At 41.5% G+C, this 25522-nt stretch overlaps 1 protein-coding gene across 1 annotated transcript in view; it reads right to left on the bottom strand.

Annotated features, from left to right (window-relative positions):
* Positions 1-4143: 4143 nt before the first annotated feature.
* The window catches only part of MBD2 (methyl-CpG binding domain protein 2), a 70027-nt gene continuing 48648 nt past the window's right edge, over positions 4144-25522 (bottom strand). Inside the window, exons 4-7 of the mRNA XM_028168991.2 lie at positions 14076-14166; positions 12601-12778; positions 8304-8442; positions 4144-4618 (exon numbers count right to left, since the gene is read on the bottom strand). Of these exons, the coding sequence (XP_028024792.2) occupies positions 8316-8442; positions 12601-12778; positions 14076-14166 (396 nt within the window). The 3' untranslated portion in view covers positions 4144-4618; positions 8304-8315. The remainder of the gene's footprint in view (positions 4619-8303; positions 8443-12600; positions 12779-14075; positions 14167-25522) is intronic.

Below are 25522 nucleotides of genomic sequence, written 5' to 3'. Positions count from 1 at the left end.
TCCCATAAAGAGTCACTCTGCCCTGTGTAAGCTTTCAGGCCACAGTCACGCTGTACTTGATAAACCAAACTGTTTTGTTCTCTGTCACAGAGAGAAAGGCAGCTTCAGATGTGAGTGGAGAAGAGTGTTGGAAGGTTGCATGGCGTTCTAGAAACAGAAGCCCTCTGCATGCAAATGCCCCTCTCTGTACCTTACCGGCTTGAGTACGGAAGTCATTAAACCTGTCTGCTTCTTAGATTCCTCAGATCTTAAATGGGGGTAATAGCATGCGTATATGACATGCCTTATATGTAGCTTGAAATTCAAACATGCCATTCATGGAGGTAAACATGCTCTATACATCATAAAATGCTATATAAATGAGAAGAAATAAAAACTTGTGTCCTCCTGTCATAAAAACAAAAGCCAAATAATTGACAGAGTAACTTACATGTGCCCTTCTGGAAAAATCAGTATGCAACTGGAAATTTTAAAGTCCACCCCAGACCCTTTGAGACATGGAGGTTTGATAAGCCACAGCTGCGATTCGCAATCCCATAGCTAATGCTATTCTGACTGATGTGATGACTCCACAGGTGGATTCGGTAGCCACTGAAGTAGATTTCATATAGGGGTCACATATGCATCCCAGCAGTGAAGGCGGGCAGGACAAGGGAGCTAGGACAGTCTTAGTGGAGGTTCGGAGGCTATGGCCTCACGAGGTCAAGTGTGGCCGCCACCTGATTCTGTGGAGAACCCTTCCAGACCTTTCTGTTCACTAGACATGCCAGCAGCATGACTGAGCAATTTGTCTCAGTAACAAATGAAAGCAGTATCACTGGATAAGCTTGAAAGCTTTGGGGCCCTAACCCCAGTCTGAAGCCCCTATGTCTGGGAAACACAGGTCCTAGATGTTCTCCATAGATTAAGTCATTGAAGATAACTTACACAAACATTTTTAAAGCTTCAAAATTTATTGCTGTACATTTTCGCATAGCATTTACTATGGAAATACTAATAGTGCAAATATTTATTTTGGACTTTGTAGCATTTGAGGGATCACAAAGCTTTTTGATATCTTTTGCAATCATTTATGAAGATCTATATTGTCCAACTTATTTTAGAAATTCAAACAAGTCATCTTCTATTCAAAGAGATTACATAATGCTTTCTAGATCTCCTCTCTAGCACAAAAAACTACCCCGGAAGCCGCCAGGGGCATCCCTTTCTGTAATAATACATACGTCTTGCAAGATTTTTCCAACCGCAAGACGCTTTGTTCACTAATTCATTCAACAAGTATTTATTGACAAACTGTTATGTGCCAGGCACAGCGCTAGGCTCTGGGGACATGAGGATGAGAAGATGCAATCTCTGCTTTCACTGTGCTTACAGTCTAAAAGTAGAAACAGACATCCAAACAAATTTACAATACAATACAGTAAAGTGCTTCCGTGGAGGTATTGACAAAGTGCAGTGGGAATTTGGAAGAGGGGAAAAAGAACATCTGCCTGGAGAAACCAGGAACAGCTTCACAGAGGAGGGAGCTGTGACTTGACCAGTGCTCAGGAATTGGCCATGTAGACAGGCAGGCAAAGGGAACGACAGGTGCAAAGACACAGAGGCCCAAGGGGCACTTCAAAGGAGCAGGTGATGTGGTTTTTCTTGAGCCGAAGGTGCAGTGGGGACAGTGGCAGGATGAGCTAGACAAGTAGGCGGGCATCAGATCGTGAAGAGGCTTTTGATCATTCGTCCATTTATTCAACACGCACTTATTGAGTGCTCACTGTGTGCCAAGCACTAGGCTAAGCGCTGGGGTTATAACAGGGAACAAGACAGACACATCCTTGCCCTCACGGAGCTTACATTCTAGTAGATAGACAGACAAAAAGTCAACAAATAAATAAAATACAGATTTAGAAGACTTCTACAAAGGGAATAAACAGAGTGCCAAGGCAGAAAATAAAGTATTGCGGGTATTTATAAAGTGGAGGGTAGTTAGGGTTATCAGCGAATGCCTCTTGGAAGTGACATAAAATGACACCTGCAGAGATAATAGCGAGAGCGCCCGCTCCAACAGGAGCCCTCACTACGCGCCAGGCACTGTGCTAACACTTGACAGACAGTATCTCCTTTAGTCCTCACAACGACTCTATGAGGTAGGTATTATTATTCCTATTTCACTGAGGACGAACAGTCTCAAAGACATTAAGTAACCTGACAAGTCACACAAATGGCAAAACCAGGGTTCAGACACAGGTTCTCTCCATTTCAAAGTGCTCATTAAGCATGATTCTAAACTGCATACACGGAGAAGTGAGGAATTTCAAGCAGGGAAATGATAAGGTCACATTTGCTTCCAGGACCATTCTGATGACTATATGGAGGAGAAAAAGGAGGGATGGAGAGGGAAGGAGAAGGGAAAGGGGACAGGTGAAAAATAAAAGGAAGCCGCTGAAGGAGCAGAGGAGAGGAGAGGAGGCAGTGGTTGCAGGAAAGGAGAAGAGATGTAGATGAAGGTGTGAGAAACGTGGTTAACAATTCTAACAGGATTGATGGGATATTGGAGGCAAGGGGAAGAGTGGCATCTGGGATCACTCCTGGGCTTCTGCCTTGGGCAACTGGATCAGATGATTTGCTTTTACACAAGTCAGGAATGCAAGATGGTGGTAGGTTTGGGGGATAAGACAATGCATTTATTTTTGGACATGTTCCGCGGGTATACTGGGAACACCTGGACTTATGGGATAGTTCCCAGCTAGACACCATGTAACGGCTTTCAAACCTTGTTCTCTACCTGAGCAATGTATATAAGGACAAAAATCAAAGTTTTGTACGTGCATGTTTTTCCTTTTACAAAATTTGTTTATAAAGGCATGTACGTCTTGGTTGGATTGCTTTGTGAAAAGAACATACGATCACCAAGGTGAAGTTACCCCAAGCTTGATTACAAATGAAGACTCGTGACTTTGAGGAGTCTAAGCAAAGCCTTTGGACATTCATTCTAACTAGTCATAATAGCTCTTAAAAAGAAATCAATATTATTTTGACTTCCCACTGCCACCCCAACTGGGACAGTCGGAAGGGCCCAGAGCAGGTACCCTCTGCCACTTGTCTTCCCAGAGTCTGCAAGTATCTCTGCTTATTTGCCAGCAGGATTACTCTGTGGAAACTGGTGGCCTAAAGCCCAGAGATCAAAGTTGCATGTAAATCAGGAATTCCAAGAAGGTGATACCTAGGTAGTTTTGCATAAGGTCCACAGAGACAGCAGCTCAAACCTAGCCAGTCATATTGCTTTCACTATTTTCTTTTCTCTCCCCTCCTCGGAAACCGGAAGGGTGCTGGAGGTAGTGATAAAAAAATGTACAAGTGACATTTAGAGGGGTTTGGTCACGTCCTTGATCGCATCATTCTGCGTCTGATTTTGAAAGAACTCAGAGTTAAGAAGTGCATAAACCCTTCGTACAGAAAGATAACATGTTTGCTCTATTTCTCAAAATGTACTTAAATTTGCTTATAACCACTCCCTCCTTTTTTTGGCATCAGATTACCTTAAGTAGGTTTTGATTTTTAAAACTCATTTCTCAATGCTATGCCAGTTTTAGTAATTAGATATCAAGGAATTTAACTGGTAATGAAGTTAACGTTTGTGGGTTTCAACAGAAAAAAGATGTTAATACTTTGGAGGCCGGCTAGTAATTAGCAAAGTATTACAATCTGGTTCATTAAGCAACTCTGCCCAGAAAAATGCCTCTCTTTGTGGCAAAGGGTCTGACCTGCACCTCTTAACTCTGTAAGCCAGTAGACACTGGAAAATGTAAAATGTTCTAGAAAAACAGACATGGACTTCCAGTAACATCTGAAGCGCACCTGTGTACCTAACTCACGCCCCAGGGAAGAAAATGCCTTATTTTTATAGAACTAACAAAAGTACTCGTTACAGGCAAGGGGAAAAAAATTACCCATGCTACACGACAACTTACAATTCTGGTGAAAGCAGCGCAATTCTCATGATATCCAGAGGCATACTGCAAATGTATGAACTATTTGCTACTACCTCCATTCCAAACCTAAGGCCCAGGGATCACAGTTGAATGTGAACCAGGAATCCTAAGGAGGGGCTATGTATTGTGTGCTCCTTAACAGAAAGAATTCCAATCAGTCTGTGAATAGAATCATTTATTTGTCTTTACAGTGATGATGGAAGAATGTACAGGTGTCCTCTTTCAATAAAGTATAAAAATCTGTTTATATACAGTGAAGTCACAATAAGCTTTCATTGGGAAATTTATTTGGTACTCCTGATCCGTTCATATTAAAATTGCGGGGGAGACGAATATTTCACGTTAAGTGCTACATTTCCAGTAGATTGCACCTGGCATGAAAAGCTCAGCTTCATCTTCAGGGTCCTGCTTGATAGATATTACAAAAGGCTAATTTTAAGTCCTGGGACTCAAAATAAACATCATTTTTGAATAATAGATATATACATCAAAAATACATCTAAAAAGGCATTGGTTAGTGCTATTAAAAAGCTCTATGTGCTCGGGTGCATTTTTTTCTTACAGGCAAAACCCAGTGGAAACGTTTTTGTTCAATTCTAGGAATTTTCTCTTGGGGAAAGTCTGTCGAAAGTTACCTGTAAGAAAAAACAAACAAACTTAAGTAATTCAGTGATTTCTCAGGTGAGGTCAGCAAAACCTGGAAAAGCAGTTAGAGGTCAAATTTCACTTAGAATAGGATCTTTAGAGCCTTGATAGCATTTAGTTACAGCACTTTGTACATAAAAAGTGCTCAACATTTCCCTTCATTGTTTCAAGTGTTTTATTTTGAAAATAACCCTTAATGCTCACTTCATTTTCAAATAAATCATATGTACCCCTTTGTATGCTTATGAAAATATTTTCTATCATTAATTAAATCAGCATAAAAAGAGAAATCACAGGGCATACAAACGAAGAAAACATAATAGACGTAGCCAAATCCAAACATACCTTGAGAAAATTTAGGAAAATTTCTAACAATGATTTATTTTATTTCACAATAATTTATTTTACTTCCCAGAATTTACAGATGACAGAAATGTACTGAAGTTTTATTACTGCTTAACTTGGGTGAAATGGTACTGTGCAATTGGCAATTCAACTATTTATGTATTTGATACTCTAGCTCATTTATAGCTAAATGTTTTAACACCTTCGTTTTTATAGTTATCTTCTTCTTGCAGTCACTCCTGGGCACTCCTCTTGAGTGTAAAATCTTAAGTAACACAGCAAACCTCAACCTGCTATTGATGGTGTGCATGTACACACACACTCACACACACACACGTGCACACACATACACGTGCACACACACACACGCACGCCTGCTCGCCCTGATCAATAACAGCCTCAGCTCTGTCCTCCCTGATGGGCTCCTGTGTTCCAGCAATCTCTGGAGCAGATTCTGGCGGGAGGAACACATGCAGAGGTGGGCTGAAACCACAACTGAGCCCCAGGGGCCGTGTGACTAAGGAAGAAGAGCTGAAATCTCTTCTTGTGACTGCACGAAACTTGGAGTTACACCTCCGCTGACAGCTTCCTAAACTCTGCGCCTGCCAAATATATATATATATATACACATACAAATTAAGGTCCATTTTGCTAATAAGGACCATCAGAAAGAGCATCCATGTCATAATGCGGTGAACAGACCTAAACAGAACCGCATGTTACGGGTTCCATCTCTTAGCAGCCATGTGAACTTGGCCATGTCCCACCTTTACTCAAGCTAAGTCCTACCTATTCCACAGGTTATTATGAACACCTAACTAAGTCATGTGGCAGTGCTCTGGTTTATTAAACACTTTAGGTGTACGTGGGGCTAAATTAGTGATTTAGGTAAATTTAATTTTGATAATTAAGAAGTACATCTAAATCTTCCATAACCTACAAGTCTAATGGCCTGGTCTAATAATACCATTCTCAAGTTTAGAGTATGATACACGTAATGCAGATCTCTCCCTAGCACATGACAAAGTGATGGCTACTCTTTAAGTACATAAAGAGTACTTTAATCCCTCAACTTTAGTTTGTTCGTGCATTAACCACAGGCTCGCTTACATAAATTAGGGTGCTGACCTGACGTCAACCTGCAAAGTAATCTGCAAAGTAAGTGAGGGTCTCGTAAAACCTCAACTACATGACCCTTGATTATTCTAAATTGTTTTCAGGAAAAAAGTCTGAAAAACAACAAAAAGCTCTGGAGAAGAAGAGGGCTTTCCCAGAGTCAGTTCTGATGTGGTGCAGGCGCAATGGTCCAGATTCCCACACTGCACTGAAGTCTCTGGAGAAAAGAAGCACGCTGCAGACTTGCCTCTGAGAGACTTCACACACATTAAGTACGCTCATCAAAGTCCATAAAACACATCCTGATCGGAGTGGAAAACAAGATTCAGGGTCAACACGGCACCTTCCTGTCCTCGACATGGAAAACAAAACACAACCACTTAAAATAGCCCTGAACTCGATTTAAAAGGTTCTGCGTGGTCAGGAAACTGTGTGACCGAACGTTGCTGCGGTCACTGACTATGTAAATGGAAGACACTGTGATTATCACCTGATCTGTGTCACTGTGGCATGGGCCACTCCCTGAATTGAGACAAAGCACGGATGGGAAGGAAAGATTGTGTTAACAATGAATTCATCCCCCCTGCATGCAACACCCTCAGTAGGACCCTCTACCAAACAGGACCCCTCCCATCCACCCAGTGGCCCCAGTAAAACACCTGGAGTCACCCATCCCACTCCCTCACCCTCCCTAACAGTCCGTCACCCGGTCAAGTCGGTTCTACCTCCAAATACATCTCAATTCGGCCTTTTCCTCTTTTTCTCCACATCCGCTGCCGAGACCCTCGTGAAGCCACCATCACCTCTTGCGGGACTACGGCAGCCTCCTAACTGGTCTCCCTGCTTCTAAGCTTTCCTTAGAAAGGACATCCTTTTTCATGCAGCAGCCGTGGGGATCTTGTAAATAAGCACATCTAATCACTTTACGAAGCCTTCAGTCGATTCCCAGTGGTTTTAATGATAAAGCTCAAAATCCTTAACAAGAATCCACAAGGCTCACCATGATCTGATTCATCTCCACACTTTCTAACCCTACCCAGACTTCCTACATTCCAACCATAGTGATCTTTCCCTTGGTCCTGAAAGGAACCGAGTTGTCCCTGCTATTTCTTTTGATGAGAACACGTTTCACCCTGACTTCTCCTGCTCACTCCTACCTGCCTTTCAGGCTCACCGTAAATGCCATGTCCCCAGAGTCTTGTTGGCCCTCACATGGCATTAGCTCCCCTGCCGGCAGCTCTCCCAGCACCTTCATTTTTCCTTTATCGCACTGATCACAGCTGGTGATCATACAGTTATGTGAGCATTTGTTTCATACAACTGTACGGTAAGTTCTGTGGGCGCGGGGACGTCCCCAGGACCCAGCACTGAATGCAAGACTGACTCTCAGGACGAGGTGTGAGGGGCAGAGACAGGGCTCCAAGACCAGCATGGGGTTAGAACTCCCACACCCTCCGCTCGCTCTCCTTCTCGGTCCATCCCTTTCTCTTTCCCTCCTAACACCACCACCCACCGCTCAGTTCTGCCTTCAAAGGACGCAAATAAATAATTGGCTTGGGGGTGGCAGAAAGACATGGCCCCCAAAATGAAGCAGGATAGAAGCTGGGAAGCAAGGTGCCACATAAACCCTTGGGGATTGGAGTGTAATCCTCTACAGAGAATATGTACCCGATGGAACAGAGACTGGGAGACTCCTACGTGAGTTCAGGACAGGATCATAATTTGTATTTTTTAAAGTAAATTATTTATCATACTTTAAAATGTCCTTCTCATTCTCCCTGCATCAAGTCTGTGCTAGAGAGAACAGAAACGGAGGGAAAAAAGGAGGGATTTTTGCCTACTTTGTGACCATAATTTTACAGAGGGGACAAGAGACCCCAGAGAGCTACTGTGGTAGAGGCGACGGCGCCTTCATCTCCCCCAGCCGCTCCTCCCTCCCCGGCAGAGTCCTTTCCTCCTTCTTCTGCTTTTCTCTAGTGACACCTTGGAGACCAGATCCCTTGCAAGTGGCTGCAGGGGTGTGAACATCTTCACATAATGAGAACAAAAGGATGCACACTTATATGGCCCTTAAATATAGAAGGGGCCAAACAACAGCACATGCACAAGATACGCAGAGGAGAAGGCTTTGTAGGCACTGCTGAATCAGGCTACAAGGGCAAAAGCAAGGAAATAAAAGACCTTAAGTTCCACGTCTCTCTGGTGTTGCTTTACCTGATGCTAATCTTAGGCTTCATCTCCACTGTCCATTTCAATGCCCATCTCCTCCGTATCAGCAGCTCGTGACAAGATGTCTGCCATCAGTGCTTCTTCCAATTTCTTACGTACTTGTTGTACTCGCTCTTCCTGTTTCCTTTTTAAAAACAGAGTAAAAAGATACTAATAATTTAGCAAGTATTGGAACAATGAAGCTACCGAAATGGTTTATCTTTACTTCAAAGTCATGAAAATTCCGGAGAAACATACATTTCCTTCTCCTTAGACTTTGCAAAAGTTGCTTCTACCCTCAAAAAACCAAGTCACATGGGGGATGAACTTTGTCCAAAAGAGGGACATTCAGACAGGCAGATAGCCCTCATCTCACAGAGAATTCCGGCAGGAGTAGATTTATTTCAGTGACCTTTTCTACAACTTCACAAACTTCAAATATGTGAAGATTCAGGGTTATTCCTATAAAGGATAATTAGAAATAACTTAAAAGCAGGGAAGGAATACAGAAAATAAAGAAGGAAAAGAGATTTGCTCAGTGAAGCACTGAGAAAGATGGAGGAGGTGGAGGCATGATGAGCTGGGATTTCGTTGGCATTCTCTGGCTGTGTCAGGGGAAAGGTAGTTGGAGTTCTCCCTGGGTTCCCCGGCCTGCTGGGAGCAGGCCATCATGAAGGAACCAAGAGCACATGATCCTGTACACCAAGGACAGGGAATGAAAAGACTCTTGAACCGAGATGAGCTGAGTAGGTTAAGAATACACCACAAGTTTCCCTGTGTCTTGGGGACTCTAAAGGAACCTCAAAAGTGAGAGTTAGTAACACCGAGTCATAAAAAAGTTCAGAACCATTAGGTGAATATTAAAGCACAGGAAGAGAGGCTATTGGTATACAATTCATCTTAAAAAAGCAGGAAAAAACAGAGACTAGCTCCTTGACAGGGCAAGAGAGGGATTCCTAAAACAGTTCTAGCAAATGAAGATGGTAAATAGAAATTCGCATCCAGAACCCAGTGGAGAGGCAATGGTTGAAGACACAAGGGAAGGGACAAGACTGGCTAAGTAAAAGACTTCGAAAAAAGCAAGAAAGGGAGAGAGGCAAAGGCCCAGGTGGAAGGATGAGCCCCTTGATTAGAAAACAGGACGAGTCACCTCCTGAGACCAAAGGAAAGGTGGTTAGGATGGATACAGAATGGGAGACGGAGCAGCCCTGGGACAAATAAGAGATGCAACAAGGAATACTGATGGCTCTACTGAAAGAAGAAGTGATTTTCTCCATCAGTAGTTGAGGAAGACAAATTGTAACAATGCCCCAAACCTGGGAAAGCAGAAGGGTAGAGGAGCAATGTTCCAGAAGACGCCACTAAGATGCCCTGAGTATTCACCCCTTGGGCACTCAACCAGCTGTAAAGTCGTGTTTACTGTAGTCTAGTCCCCACGTCTCTCTATCTCATGAGACTATGTCCAAGGTAGTAAAATTAACATATACTGTGTAAACACAGTAACTTTAGACGTCATCTTTACTAAACTCTAAAAACAGCACAAAGAGATAAAAAGTTTGGACTTCTACCTTTTAAATGAATTTCAAAAAGAGGGGATCTGTCACTGAATTAATCGGGCTCTGCAGCCTCGATCATATTAACAGAAACTGAAGTTCAACCGATTTTCATGCAGTGGAGCAGAGTCACGAAGAACACAATGTTTATTTCTTCTACAGTTAGCCTTGCCTCTGGCTCAGTGACTCCAGCTTTATGATAAACGTCGTATCAGTCTCATGGCAGTCTCTCATGCCTAGTAACAGAGTATGAGAGTCTACACAATTGCCCTAAAGTCACCCCATCAGGAAGACAAAGAAAATGGAAGGAATGGTGCTTCTGGCTAGAGAAGTATATCTGAAACTCTTGACATTGGCCACTGCTTCTCTTTTGTCTTGAGCACTGCTTCCCACATTTATGAAAACTGAAATTAAAGCATCTGCTGGATGTGGTAGGCAGAATTCTAACACAGTCCCCAAGATGTCCCCACCTGCTTACATTGCTAGTATAATTCTCTCCCCTAAGGGCAGGCAGAACTTATGAATATGATTGAGCTATCATTCTCTGATTAGGTTACTAATAACTGACCTTGAGTTAATCAAAAGGGATTATCACAGAGGGCCTGATCTAATAAGAAGAGGCCTTAAAAGGGGCTGGGCCCTTCCAGAAAGAAGCAGGAGAGGGGATGTGAAGGGAGCCATGGGGCAAGGAAATGCTGGCAGCCTTTAACCGCTGCGAACCGCCTCACCCCACAGCCAGCAAGAGAACGGGCGCTTCATTCTTACAACTGCAAAGAAATGAATTCTGCAACAAACTTAGGAGGAGCCCAAGCTCCAGAAGGCCTGCGGTTCCACTGACACTTTGATTTCAGCTTTGTAAGACCCCGGGAAGGGAATCCAGTCATGCCTGTCCCAGACTTCCAACCTACTGAACTGAGAGCTATAAACAGGTATTGTTTTAAGCTGTGAGGTTTGTGAGAACTTGTTACTCAGTATTAGAAAACAAATACACCCGTGGGTGAAAATAGCATCAAGACTGATGAAAATATATATGCTTAATGTTGAGATTCTTAGTTGAAGGTTTAATACAAACAGATTACTGGCTATCCAATTGGAGAAAGGGTAACAATTCCATTTGCAGTCATGTGTTTTGAACCTGTACTAATTCAACAAGACATGTTTGCTTAATAATTTGTTATGACAATGAAATCAAATGGACAATTTGTTAGACAAGTTTACCCTAAAAGGAAAGCATCCAGGTCTGGCTTTGAGACAGCTTCCTCCACTGTCAAAAGATCTGGTGTTGAAGCCGTCAGCATTCCCATGACATCACTCAGAGAACCTCAGTCAACCCCCATAATGACCTAGCGGAATCCCTGCTGATTAACTGGGTACTCATTCCAAGACAGATAGGAACTTGTCTCCTGAGTAATTTCCTTCCTCAAAGGTAAGAATTGTCCAAAGAGCAAGTTGATTCCTTTCCTTGATTTTACATTTTGTTTTTCTTAAAAAAATAACACTGATCGTAAATTCTATGTAATAAAGGCATCTGAATGCAACTTTGCACCATTCTACATCTTTGCAAAAGGAACTACTTTAAAACCCAGGAACGGCTTTCCAATTATAAACCTAGCTAGACTCAGGCATTTAAAAACATTCTCATGCCAACTTTCATGGATTTAGAAAAAAAAATACAAATATAATACATGTTTTTTAATTCAAAAGTACCTTCTGCTGGTTTGGTTTAGGAATAATACTCCAGTACAGCTTTCTGGTTTACATTCAGAGGACAGAAATAGTGAACTGTACACACTGCCCTATATTTAAAGAAAATACAGTATACTACACAATCATTCTAGAGTAATAATACTGAAGTTCATAAATCCCATATAAGAATTTCTTTGTGGTCTTAAATATCTGGAATAGTTTTGTTTCTCCTGAGCAATGGTTTGCTTATACTCCTTGGGCATTATCAATCTGAGCTATATGTCTTCCTTTCAAAATCTGCTGCTAAAAACCTAATTTGTGGCCCAGCCTTAGAAAGAGTGAAAGATGTTAACAGATGCAGTTGTGTCCGCTCCTCATTCCTGGCTCTGTTTCATTGCTTTACGCTTTGCTTTGTCTTTCTTCTCATTTGCTTCTTATCTGGCTTCACTGTGGTGTGTGTGTGTGTGTGTATCTCTCTGTGTGTGTCTGTGCATGTGTGTGTGTGTGTGTGTGTGTGTGTGTGTGTGTGTGTCTCTTTGGAGCCACCTTAAATCTTTACTTGAAACAAGTTGAAGTAGAGATAAATAAATCTCTAAATTGAGCTTAAGTGAGGTAAATATAATCAAGATAAGTAAACTGAATTTTGAAAACACAACCGAACTTAAAGTAGCACGGCAATGATCTGCTACTGCAGACAAACCAATGCAGTCAGCGATCACAGAAGGCATAACTGAATGAAGGGGTTCTTAGAGCAGAAAGGCAGAACCCCAGATTTCATAAGACACTGCAAAAATGATGTGGAGAGAGTACAACTGATCTGTCCTTTGGACATCATCGTGATGATATGCTTATACACAGCACTGCTACCTTTTTCAAGCATGTATTTGTTTTAAACGTTCTCTATCACCTTTCATTAGTTTCACAAAAGCTCTGTAAAAAAAAAAAAAAAGTATAACTTTCTGATTGATTCATCACTTACTAGATATGCCACGGAACCTAACAGGCAGTATAAAATGTAACAAGTGTAAAAGACAAGCTTTTGAAGTCATGTTAAGCTGCCTTACCTAATGTCTTCATCTGTGACAATGAAAGCCTTGCAGAGGGGTTGAGATGTGTTAAGCCAAACAGCGGGGTTCTTTTCCACAGCAGCGGAGACTTGCCCTGTGATCGGTGCAGAGCTTGTGTGCAAAGCACTGGCAACAGCAGATAAAAGGGTCTCATCATTACTACCTGGACCAACTCCTGCAATTAGAAACATATATGAGTTAAAGGAAATTTCTAGATGTGCTGAGCAAACCTTGTGTAACCTAAAACAACTGATATCTTTATATTCATTTGGGATCAGCTATTTAAAACTGACACAAGCCAAAGCAGCAAAGGATAATAGCATATCTATTCAGTTATTATACACCAAAGAACTAACATTAAAGAAACAGTAACAAAACACCTGAGTATTATAATAAAACTTTAACATAACTTAAAAATACATTTTCCAAAGTATTAAACTTTTTAAAAGTTGGCTACATTTCCACAAGCAAGTTCAATTATGTTAATGATCTAAGTCCCTTCTAAGGTCATATTACACTCCAGTATCCCTATTAATGTGTCCCTAGGATCCTGGAATAGTTTCCCCTGTAGCTGTTTAACATTCATTTCTAGCCATATCTCAAAACTTATCTTTTTTGTGTAGGGATTTCAAAGGAAAAGCCAATGCAAGTATGCTGTACCTGCACCTTTAACAGCTTTTTCAAATACCTAACGAAATATCCAAATTAACAGAATTAATAATTGCACACCTTGACTACACGTAGGAGACTGGAACCGTGGCTATTATTTAAGTGCATTGCTTAAAGTCCTAAACTTGTTAAACCAGTTAAAGCAATAATTTCCAAGAGCATAGAGGGATGAGACAATATTCTAACCATGAATTATGAGGATTTCTGAGCAATCCACAATGTATCAAGTTTTAGAAGCCAAAGTTCTAATACTTGAAAAATAATGCTTCTCTACAAGTTGGACTTAACATATGATATGACAAGCACACCAGCAGCTGAGGTCTCCACCCCAGCTCCCACTCACTCCTCTCCCTGGACCAACGGGCATCTGCTCCCACTGCTACTTGCAGCAGCAGTTTGTGGAGGGAGAGACAGAAGGAGAGCTGTTGGCTGCTCTTTTGATAAGAGCATGTGCTGGGGCCAGATGCTGCTTTGAGCAGGAAGCTTGGGACATTCTGTCATTCAGCTGCATTTGGTTCTAAAAGCAGCACATGGGTTAATTTACATGATGTACCCAACTAACCTAAAGCCAAAATGTACACGCAGAAAAACATCTTAAGTAAGACGCTGCCCCGACGCATCCCTGCAACATACAAGCTTTTCAGGTACATTTCCTCTGGGTTTACTAAAACCCAAGAGGTACCTCATCCAGCAAGGTGTACAGTCCCCAAAGCAAAGACTTGTCTCAATCATGTCTGACTCCACTGCACCTAACACAGTGCCTAGCACATAGTAGGTACTGCTCAACTGAACTTGGATAATACCTTGAAGACCTTTAGGTAGTTCCATGGTTTTTATAATTTGTTCAGTTACATCTGATGCACTAAGTCCTTGTAGCCTCTTCTCCCAGAAAAGCTGTAAGGCAAAACATCACTGTTAATAGATACATTCTTGGGACAAGAAAGTAGCGCATCGATGCTGTTGAATAATGAAATTGAAATCATTTCAGTAGTTTCCTAATTTCCCCACTTTTTCCTTACAAAAAGCTAAATGATATTCCAAACATAACTTCAACACATCATAATTCTTTCAAGTTATATTCCTCAAAAACTTTTGTTTTGTTATTCTATGCAAACTATTCACTTGTTACATACAATAGATTGTTATGTGCTATGTACTATATATAGTCCTTTATAAGGTATCTTCCAAAGAGTATAACTTGAATTTTTTAAAGATTCATTTGTCATGAAAATTTAATGTTATAATTTATCAGGAAAGAGAAAAACTATATTATGTAATACCTCTTAATCCAATATTGTTTGGGAAATAACTCCTCCACCTATGTGATTTTTCCAAGACACTGAAGTTTAGCCCTTTAGCATACTTTAAGGGGAAAAGGGACATTTTTTAATGGAAACTTTCCTAAAATGTCTTACATACTTCCTTGCTTTTTAAACAGGATGTGATGTTCATGAGTGACTCTCTTCCTGTTGCACAGAGCCTGGGTCGCCTTAGCCACTCGGGGGCCCCAGGTCATCCTTCTGGTACCAGTGAGCACACTGAAGTCTCTTCACACCCTCTGGGGCTAGTGAGGTACGCAATTGCTTATTCAAACACTAAATGGTCCAGGACAGTTCTGTTTGATTTTATACCCTTCCTATACTTAGTTTTCTCTCCTAGTTGGCTATTACTTCTCACTCATATCATTCATCCATTTGACATGTATTTATTGAGCTCCTACTATGTGCTGTGCTTGTCCTGTGGATGCAACAGTAGATGAGATAGACAGTGTCTTTGTCCTTAAGTCTCATCTCTTTTCTAGTCTGTTTCATATTTACTACAGCCCAAAAAACAGATAAAGGAATTCCTCAGGATTCGATATACCTGTCTTTAACCCTGGATACCCAGGGCCTGTCACGTGGTAAATACTGAAAAAATATTTGTGTGAATGACTGAATGTGGGAGTAAATGGACTCAGAATCAGGAACTTGAGCGACACACAAAACCAAGTTGAGAGCCCAGCTATAGATGTATGACCCTGGACAAGTTCTATAACCTCCGAAGTTTCAATTTCCTCGTCTGTAAAATGTGGCAGCAATGACTATCACAAAAGATTACTGTGGAGATTAAATAAAGCAGTATATGTAAACACCTGTCACAGAGTAGGAATAAGGTTCATTACATTTACTTTTAACAAATTTTGACCACTCTGAGGGCTTTTCAGGCTTATATTCTAACTTCAGGATATATGAAAAGTATCAAATAATCGCCTTCCAGACAAATGAAAAGATACAGTAAAATACTTCTATTTATGGCAGAACAATAATATGTTAGATTATATAATAACCACAATGCTAGCACCAAGAGTAACCTGCTTCACTGTCCTTTGAAGATCTCTGGTATATGGTTAACAGCTCCTTGTATCTCCACACAAATTACATCAGCAGCAGAATATGTGGTCAACACATATGAGGACATGAATATATCAACCGTCATGAGAAAAATAGTTAGGTGAAGGTAATAATTAATGAATGTGATAAATGTCCCAAGAAAGTCTGCCTGCTTTTCCTCTTTGGGGAAATAACAATCATCTATGCTTTGAATATCAAAACTACAGGAAAAAAAAACAAGAAAAACGAAAGTGCAGTTAATTCCTAATGAAAAAGCATACAGAGGGAGTCAGTGAATATGAGATTAGTAAGTGCTTTTATAATAAAATTATATATATATATATATAATCTGTAAAAATAACACTGCCAAAAACCAAGTTTGAAAACCTTGTACAGAGATGATTACCAACAAATTACATCTAAAAATTCCAATTCTAGATAGCAAAAGTTAAATTGTTTACCCTCTATAATTTTTAATGTTTAAATTCCTATTAATTTGAAGGAAAACAAAAATGTAGAAAGAAAAATTTTGCAAAATAAATCTTGGATTGAGAAACAAGTGTACAGCTCTAGATTACAAACCCTGGTACCACTACGTGTCATCTGATAGCCCTCAACTAAATGTGAAGTTGAAATTGAAAGGTTGATGAGCTCTTTATAAATGAAATGCTTATGCCATGAAAATGGAGATACATGTATTTATGAATGTATAAGTGTGTATGTGTGTATTTCTCCCTGCCCCTACCCCACCCCCCCACCCCAAGAAGTAGGGAGGTAGTGGGAAAGTTCAGAGCAGGAAAGGAGGCTAGTTTGAGAAAAGAAAATATTTAACTGGTCAAGGGTACCACTGCCATCCTCTCCATTCTGTCCACCATGCGTTCAAAGCGAACAAACTTGCCTAGGTTCCATGAGGACTGGAGCCATCTTCACGAGCTAGGTGTCTGTTTACACTTCAATACGTCCCTAACTCACTTTCTCTACACCCATCTTCTCCGGGTCCTACTTGTTTTGTTTTGGAGAGGGGGGATTCTTTGTACTTTAAAATATGTTTAAAATTTACACTGGGGGCTTCCCTGGTGGCGCAGTGGTTGAGAATCTGCCTGCTAATGCAGGGGACATGGGTTCGACCCCTGGTCTGGGAAGATCCCACATGCCGCAGAGCGACTAGGCCCGTGAGCTACAACTACTGAGCCTGCGCGTCTGGAGCCTGTGCTCCGCAACAAGAGAGGCCGCGACAGTGAGAGGCCCGCGCACCGCGATGAAGAGTGGCCCCCGCTCGCCGCAACTAGAGAAAGCCCTCGCACAGAAACGAAGACCCAACACAGCCAAAAATAAATAAATTAATTAATTATTTTTTAAAAAAAATTTACACTGAGCAGGCATTATGCTAAGTGAAGGAGTCCCGTCTTTTACATATTGTATGATTGAATTTATATGACATCCTAGAAAAGAAAAAACTATAGGGATGGTTGCCAGGGATTAGGGGTGGAGGGAAGATCTCACTGCAAGGGGTTAGCGCAAGGGAATTCCTTGGGGTGCTGGAATTGTACTCTCTGTTTTTTTTTTATAAACATAAACTTTATCCCGCTGATACAATTACCATTTTTTTTCCCAAGCCAATTGCTCAAGGAATGATCAACATGCACTATCTCCATTCTCCCAGACCCAGTTCAACTTTATTACCCCACCCCCTTTGCCATGAATTTCCATTAAATTTACTGTAAAACTTAAGTCAGCTCCTCTCACCAAGTTCAGTGACTTTTTCTCGGTATCTCTGGTCACTTTATAGCCCTGAATGCTTTGGAGGGGTGCAGGGAAAGGGAGAGGTCTTCCTCTGCCTGAAATTAAAATTTCTGATCTACTCTACTCATTTATGTATTCCATGTGTTTACTAGGTGATTAACTGTGGTCATCTGGAGTTCTTTTTATTGCATTTCCATTAGAAATCTAAAGATAGAAATATCAAAACATGAATCTCCCTAAATTTGTAAGGAGTCCCCCACTAGGATAGCTGTCTTGTCCACCATACTTTCATGAACACTATTGCTTTCATAAATCCTAACCTACCCAATGAAAATCTGATTTCACCTGCCAAATCCAATAGTTTTCATGGCTTAACCTTGCTGCCTTGTGTGAGGTCAAATAATCAATGTAATACTTTTAAGGATCTAACATCTGGAGAAACTCCCTAACGTGCTATCACTCTCAGTTACTACATCCCTTTCTAATCCCCACTAATCAGACCGTCCTCTAATATCATGTTTTCTTTGTCACCCTCCAGTATATAAGAGAACTGGATAGGTCCCATGTGTGCATCACTTTATATTGCCAACGATCTGGGCAATGCCCTATCCAACAAGCCAGTTGATAGAGAAGCACAGGATGGGATTAAAAGTCGTCCAAAACCAAAAAAAGTGCCTAAAATATCACTGACAGGGACAGTGCAGCTTTGGAGAAACCATCTTACTGGAAAGTGGAGCTCATCTCTACACCTTTGCTCCTCACATGAATGTAGGAAATACCTCTATGACATCAGTGGAAGCACAGCTGCAAGTGCTTTATCTATCTTATAGAGTCCCAGAGGACAAGCATGATGATGTGTTATAAAAGCTGCTTCATATGATCAAATCTGTTTCCTGAAAGTAAAACCAACCCAGAATACAACCGTATCATTTTCTTTTTTCAATGGCTGCAGATTTAACTGGGACTTTGGCAGACTCTTTCAACGTGCCTTACAAATGGTATCCAAAGATGAGGACGAGGAAGAAACGGGGATGTCAAACAATTCCTCGTATCAAACACAAACACACATCCCAATTCTGATGTGCTGGGAACTAAGGCTGATCACGTTTATGAGGACTGTCCTCCGTCACCCTGAGCTTAATAATACGTACTCTGAAGGGATTTGTGCTCTTCGGAGGAAGTCAGAACAGAAGGTTTTATTGGAAAAAGGCAGTAGAGAATCAATCCAAATTACAGATACTCTTTTAGTGCCCATTATACACAAAGCATTTTGCTGGGCACCAGGGATAGTTATTAGGATAACTGGCAATCAGGCAATCACTGCCCTCTAGCTGCTTACTGTTTGGTGAAAAACTAGCAAAACTCTATGAGGTAGACTGTAATAATTGCAATAATGAAGATACAAAATTAACTTCAATTTGGGAGAATCTGGAAGGGCTTTTAGGAAGAGGTAGCATTCGAAAAATGTATAAGAATTCTATCGAAGAGGAAAGACTACTCCAAGCCAAGGAAATAGCTTAAGCAAAGGCAGGGGAGTGAGATGGAGAGTATGGGCCAGTATTTCTAAATGTTTTTTATACACAAGAATAACCAGGGCGGCTTATTTTATATGCATGTTCTAAGACCTCAGCCCCAGAGATTCTGTTCAGTAGGTCTGGGGTTAGAGAGCTGGCTTTTATTTTATTTTTTTAACCAGTGTCTTAGGTGATTCTGATGCAGGCCGGGGATCTCAGTTTGAAAAAGGCTGGTCTGGTCTGTGCTGAGAGAACGGCAGTACACACAGAGGGCTGTGTACACTGATCACCGAGACCCCCCGAGTTATTCCTGATTCTACCAGAAGATAAAAAACACATCATGCTATCCTCTCCTCACAGAGAACAGGAGGAAGATATTTGCCTTTCTATTTTTCACTGCAGGAGGACGTGTGTCAAAGTATATTTAAGAGTATAGCAAATTATTTAGGTGTAAACAGAAAAAGGGCTTGCCCGAAGTTCTGTTTATGCCCAGGCATATTCTCTTGGTGGAATAAGAGGAGGAGGAGGAGGAGGAGGACAACTCCCACTTACCCACCAGGCCCTTTCCTTCAGCCTGGCGCTGTACTCAGGGCTTTACATACAGTAATTCGGTTAGTCTTTCCTACAGCATTTTGAAGAAGACATCATTGGTCCCGCCTACAGTAACTCACCAAAGGTGCACAACTAGTCAGCGGTGCGGCTGGAATTAACACTCAGGTCAGTGTGATTAAACAGTCCTGATCTTAACAGTAAAAGCTCTGGAAGAGCATTTACATGCACGGCTCTGTGTTAATAGTAACAGGCCTGAGACCCCTGTAGTCATGAAATCAAAGGCAGATGAAAGATCAGTAACTGCTAAGAAAACTGTCAAGTTGCTCTTAATCCATTCACCTACTAGGTAATGCTGTGTAAACTGCCCACTGTAGGTGACTGGTGCCGACACCTGCCTCCTCCTCATGTAGGATTAAGAGGCCTGGCCGTGTAATGTATTTTGGCTAAAGCTGGCACAGGGTTTCAAGATGATATCAAGGGACATCCCTGGCGGTGCAGTGGCTAAGACTCTGCGCTCCCAATGCAGGGGGCCCGGGTTCGATCCCTGGTCAGGGAACTAGATCCCATATGCATGCCACAACTAGGAGTTCGCATGCCACAACTAAGGAGCTGATGAGCTGCAACTAAGGAGCCCGCCTGCCGCAACTAAGACCCAGTGCATCCAAATAAATAAATAAATATATATATATTTTTTAAATTTTTATTTATCTATCTGTTTATTTATTTATTTTTGGCTGCGTTGGGTCTTTGTTGCTGCACGCGAGCTTTCTCTAGTTGCGGCGAGCGGGGGCTACTCTTCAATGTGGTGCACAGGCTTCTCATTGCAGTGGCTTCTCTTGTTGAGGAGCATGGGCTCTAGGCACGCAGGCTCAGTAGTTGTGGCATGCAGGCTTCAGTAGTTGTGGCTCACGGGCTCTAGAGCACAGGCTCAGTAGTTGTGGCGCACGGGCTTAGTTGCTCCACGGCATGTGGGATCTTCCCAGACCAGGGCTCGAACCCATGTCCCCTGCACTGGAGGAAGGATTCTTAACCACTGCGCCACCAGGGAAGTCCCCAAAATAAATAAATATTAAAAAAAAAAAGATGATACCAAACCATAATGTGGGGTAGCTCACATGATAAAAACCAAAGAATTGGTATAAAATATATTCTCTACAAATTAGCTTTCTTAGAATTAATTGCAAATATCGATGACATTGAACACCACATTTTTTATTTGGTGGATAAAAATTAAAGACAGAAACCCGTACTCCAAGAAAACTCTTTCAGATAAGTCACACTAACAATGGAGTGTTAGCTCCAATGGATGTTTCATAAAACAGGAGAGACGGAGTGATTTACGAAGCTTATAGAATTGGAAGACTTTTGAGTTTTTTCTGTAAGAGTACTATTTTTGGTTACTTATGCGAATATCTATTTCTCATGAACACAAGGAAAAGCATCTAGATCAAATACACATTTTCATCCACCATTATATTTAATTTGAAAAGCACTGTGTAGTGTTTTAAAAGAATTCACTGATTAAAAGAAATTGACCTCCAATGTATGCTCATGACCTCAACTTGAGAGTCAACTGGACAGTAGGAAGATTGAACTTCTGAGTAGCTGAGTGAACGGGACTGGCCTTCAGAGTCAGACCGACCTAGGTTCAAATCCATTCTTTGTCATTCACTAGCTTTATAAACTTAGACAAGTAACATAGCCTGTTTCAGCTTCCTACCCTATGGAATGGGACAATAAAAACAATCTCAAATTGTTATGGACACTACATGAAGAGGTTTTATAAACACTTGAAGATAACCCATAGAGAGCAAATATCAGTATACTACTTAGTTTTACCCACAGCGTCTAGCACACTGTTTATCACACAATAGTACCTAGTAAGTAATTGGTCATCTTATTAAAATTAACAAGTATAAACACAGCAAAAAGAGTTAGCTCTGAAAGGTGCGTATTTACAAAGGAAGACGGAGACGTGCATTCCAGTCTGGTAGTCCCGCCCAGATTTTCAGCGGGGGCACTTTCTTGCTACTCTAAGTATCTTAAAACCCTTCCCCTTCCTTTTCTCATCCAAGCCAGTCTGCGCCCCTCCAGGGCCCAAGGTTGGCTGGGAGAACTCTGGCAAGCAGGAGAGCTACACAGTTTGCAAGGCCCAGTACAAAATGAAAATGTGAGGCTCTTGTTCCGAAAGTTATTAAGACTATTTCATGATGACAGCACAGCATGTGACCAGGCACGGGCCCTAGTAAGGAACTGCTCAGGTCACACGCCCAGGGAGCCAGAGGGATGGTAACTACGTGCCGGGTGGAAAGGAGGAGAGACCAGCAGAGACAGGAGACCCCCGTGCCGTGCAGCAGTACTTAGGGAAACGCTGTGGTATAATCTCACTCTGTGAATTCCTTAAAAGTAGCAGGGCAACAGAAAATTGTTCTGGCCGGATCTATGCAATAACAAAGGAAACTTCCCCTCGCTCCGCGTCAAAACAGTCCAAGGATTTCTCTTCCCTCTTGCCACTCCTCATTTGGAAGACTGGAGCGAGGACCCCTGCCAAAGCCTCTGTGAGTGAGCTGTACGGTAGGCAGAAGGGAAGCCCAGAGAAAGAGGAAATCATAATGGGGAAGAAGGACAGAAGCCGAAAGAGGGATGAGAATTTTGTTCTATTTAAAGGACAGTGGATAACATGGAAGCTTTTCATTAAGATTTCCTGAAACTGTAATTTTCTTGTTATTTTTACTCCATCTATTTCCATCTTGTGATGATAGTAGAGCCCTCAGAGAAACCTCAAAAGGCTATAAGCTTGTTTCAAGAACAGAAGGCAGAAAAGAAACTGGAAACAAACGACAGTTCTGTTCCTCAGTGAAGCAAGAAGGCAAAAAACTCAAACCAGTAGCAGTAGCCTAGCGCCGAGTTTCTCAATCTTGGCATTATTGACGTTTCAAGTTGGATAATTCTTGGTTCTCAATGTTTAGCGACATCCTTGGTCTACACCCACTAGATACGAGTAGCACCACCCCAGTTGTGACAGCCAAAATGTCTCTGGACACTGCCAAATTTCCCCAGGTATTTGGGGTCGGGGCGGGAGGACAAAATCAGGTCTGGCTAAGAACCAGGGGTCCAGAGAAAGAGAAAGGGGAGAGGAGACAGGAGGTTTACAGTGGCAGGGGCCCAGATCTCAGAGCTGAGACAGAAGGGAGACCCTTCCCTGGCATATGCATCACCACACCAGCCCTTCTCGACTTTCAGAGAGTCTCTATCCCAGCTCTCCATTCCCGGGCCTTACCAGAACCACACTAAGTGGCCTGGAGCTGTCTGCCTCTTTTGTCACTGCCAGACAGCCAGGGGGTGAGTACGAGAAAGCAGAAGTGGGAGAAACGCTTCTTACCTTAAGACCTGAAATTGAACACACTTCCTGATAGAAACATGGTTATAAACAGTAATTATTTTTAGTAATTCAGACACACTTTAGATTTAATTGTCTTTTATAGGCTGGTCTAGGACACTAGAACCATTTATAATATCATTTCTATTGGAAGATGTGGGGTTCCAAATGACTGAAACACGACATTTTATATCCCAACCTGTAAGCTGAAAAGCATCTGTGTGTACAGATTTTAGAGGGAGTTCTCTGTTATTACCACAGCATCAGAGACCACATGTATGTGCAAAGATGTCACTGACTACTGAGAAAAACACAGCTCCATTCAGAATGACTTTAGGTGTTCAAATACAGGTATGGTAACAAAATAGAACCATGGGTTGATCTTGAACATTTTAACTTCCACAAATTCTTAGTATGTAGCTATCAGTAGGGTCTGGCCAATATTAAATTAAAAGCCCAGGGAAAAAGCATCCCGCCAAACTGAGCCATACAAAAACTTAAAACTTAGATCTTCATATAATTTTCATATCTTGTCTTAAATTACATCTTCCCTTCCCTTTTGAAATGATAATCTCCATTAGAAAAAATCAAACTGACTATATAGAACACACTGAGATTTCAATAGTGAAACTAAATTCATCTAAAACTGCGATATATCCAAACCCCAGATTTCTTGAGCTTTCCTCCCTGCCCCACAGATGGCCCCTGGACCATTTCACCCTTCCTTTACTTTTCTCCTGTCTCAGAGGACTAAGTACCCTGCTGTCTTTCTAAGAGCTTCTCTACAGTGATGCTTGGTCATATCTTCTCCTGCCTCCTTCTGATCCTGCCCATCGATTTACAATATCCTCCTCTCACACTTTCCATTTTACCCCTTCCTCTCCTTGGGCTTCTTCCCCTGAAGTGACAGATACACTGGAACATGGCTAACATAAAAAGTGTCCTTATTTAACTACATCTCCTTCAAACCATCTGTCTTCCTCCTTCCACTAGGAGAGAAACTTTCTTGTTTCCTCACCTTCCATTCATTCTTTCCTTCTAACCTCGACTCTGCTCCTACTATTATATTAGCACTGACCTGCCCAAGGTCACAGTAACCTTCTAATTACCAAATCCAATTCCTGATTCAAGCCTCCTTTGCCCTGCTTCACTGTTGCCACTGCCTGCTGTCAGAAGACTTATGAAAGTCTGCCTTTTATGATGCTTCTCTGTATGTTTCTGTATTTTCTATTACTGTTAGGCAACAAATTAAGACTTCTAACAGTAATTGTCAAAGAAATAAGACTATAAGCAATTTTTCTAATAAAAACAAATATTTAAAATGTATGAGATGAAATATACCAGGACTTTCCTGGTGGCGCAGTGGTTAAGACTTCGCATTCCCAATGCAGGGGGCACAGGTTCAATCCCTGGTAAGGGAACTAGATCCCACATGCATGCCACAACTAAGAGTTCACATGCCACAACTAAGAGTTCGCACTCCAGAACTAAGGAGCCCACCCGTGTGCCGCAACTAAGGAGCCAGTGAGCCACACCTAAGGAGCCCTTGAGCTGCAACTAAGGAGCCTGCCTGACGCAACTAAGATCTGGCGCAACCAAATAAATAAATAAATAAATATTAAAAACAAAACAGAACAAAACAAAATAATTATCAACATTTAAAAACAAAAGATGTAATATACCTTTTAAAGTATTTGGGCACAGAAGTGTTAATACTTTGTAAAGTAGAAGAACCAAAAGTTACCTTTAAAATTTAACCATTTTATGAATTTTAACTTGCACAGTCTTGATCTCTGTCAAAAGCATGATGCGAGACACTCAAATTTCATGGGATGAATTTGTGGCTAAGTAGAGGGAATACAGGGTAACAGGAAAACCACTGGTTTGGAAGTTTAATGCTTTGGTCCTGACTCAACCATTAAATAGATGTGCTGTCTTAGGGAAGTCACTTAATCGCCTTTGGATGTATCTTCACTAGTAAAACTAGAAATACTAATAACTGCATTATCTACCTCTGAAGATAAACACTGATAAAAAATGAGGAAGGGCTTCCCTGGTGGCGCAGTGGTTGGGAGTCTGCCTGCCGATGCGGGGGGTCACGGGTTTGGGCCCTGGTCTGGGAGGATCCTGCATGCCACGAAGCGACTGGGCCCGTGAGCCACAATTGCTGAGCCTGCGCGTCTGGAGCCTGTGCTCCGCAACAAGAGAGGCCGCGATGGTGAGAGGCCCGCGCACCGCGGTGAGGAGTGGTCCCCACTTGCCGCAGCTATAGAGGGCCCTCGCACAGAAACGAAGACTCAAAACAGTCATGAATAAATAAATAAATAAATAAATAAAAGAACGTGAATTTCTTTAAAAAAAAAAAAATGAGGAAGTTCTTTGAAAACATAAAAATTTCATTGTATTGTTTAGAACATTTTCCAATGTTAGGATTCCATAAATTCAATGAATATCTTATTCACTTTTCTAAGGCTTTTGCTAAATCGAATCAAAGAACAAAGGATCTTGTCATGTATTTGTAGACTAAACCAAACCCCAAAAAATGTACACTTTATATTCAGTGATTCATGAAAAGCTAAATATGCAAGACACTGGGTTAGGGCTACACAGAAGAACAATGTTTCCTGCCCAGAAGGAATTTGCTTTCCAGTTTATAAACTGCTCTATTTCAAATCAACCCCATATGATATCTG

Source organism: Balaenoptera acutorostrata, chromosome 13, assembly GCF_949987535.1.
Source record: "Balaenoptera acutorostrata chromosome 13, mBalAcu1.1, whole genome shotgun sequence".
Classification (NCBI taxonomy): Eukaryota; Metazoa; Chordata; class Mammalia; order Artiodactyla; family Balaenopteridae; genus Balaenoptera; species Balaenoptera acutorostrata.
This window is presented reverse-complemented; position numbering and strand designations above follow the sequence as displayed.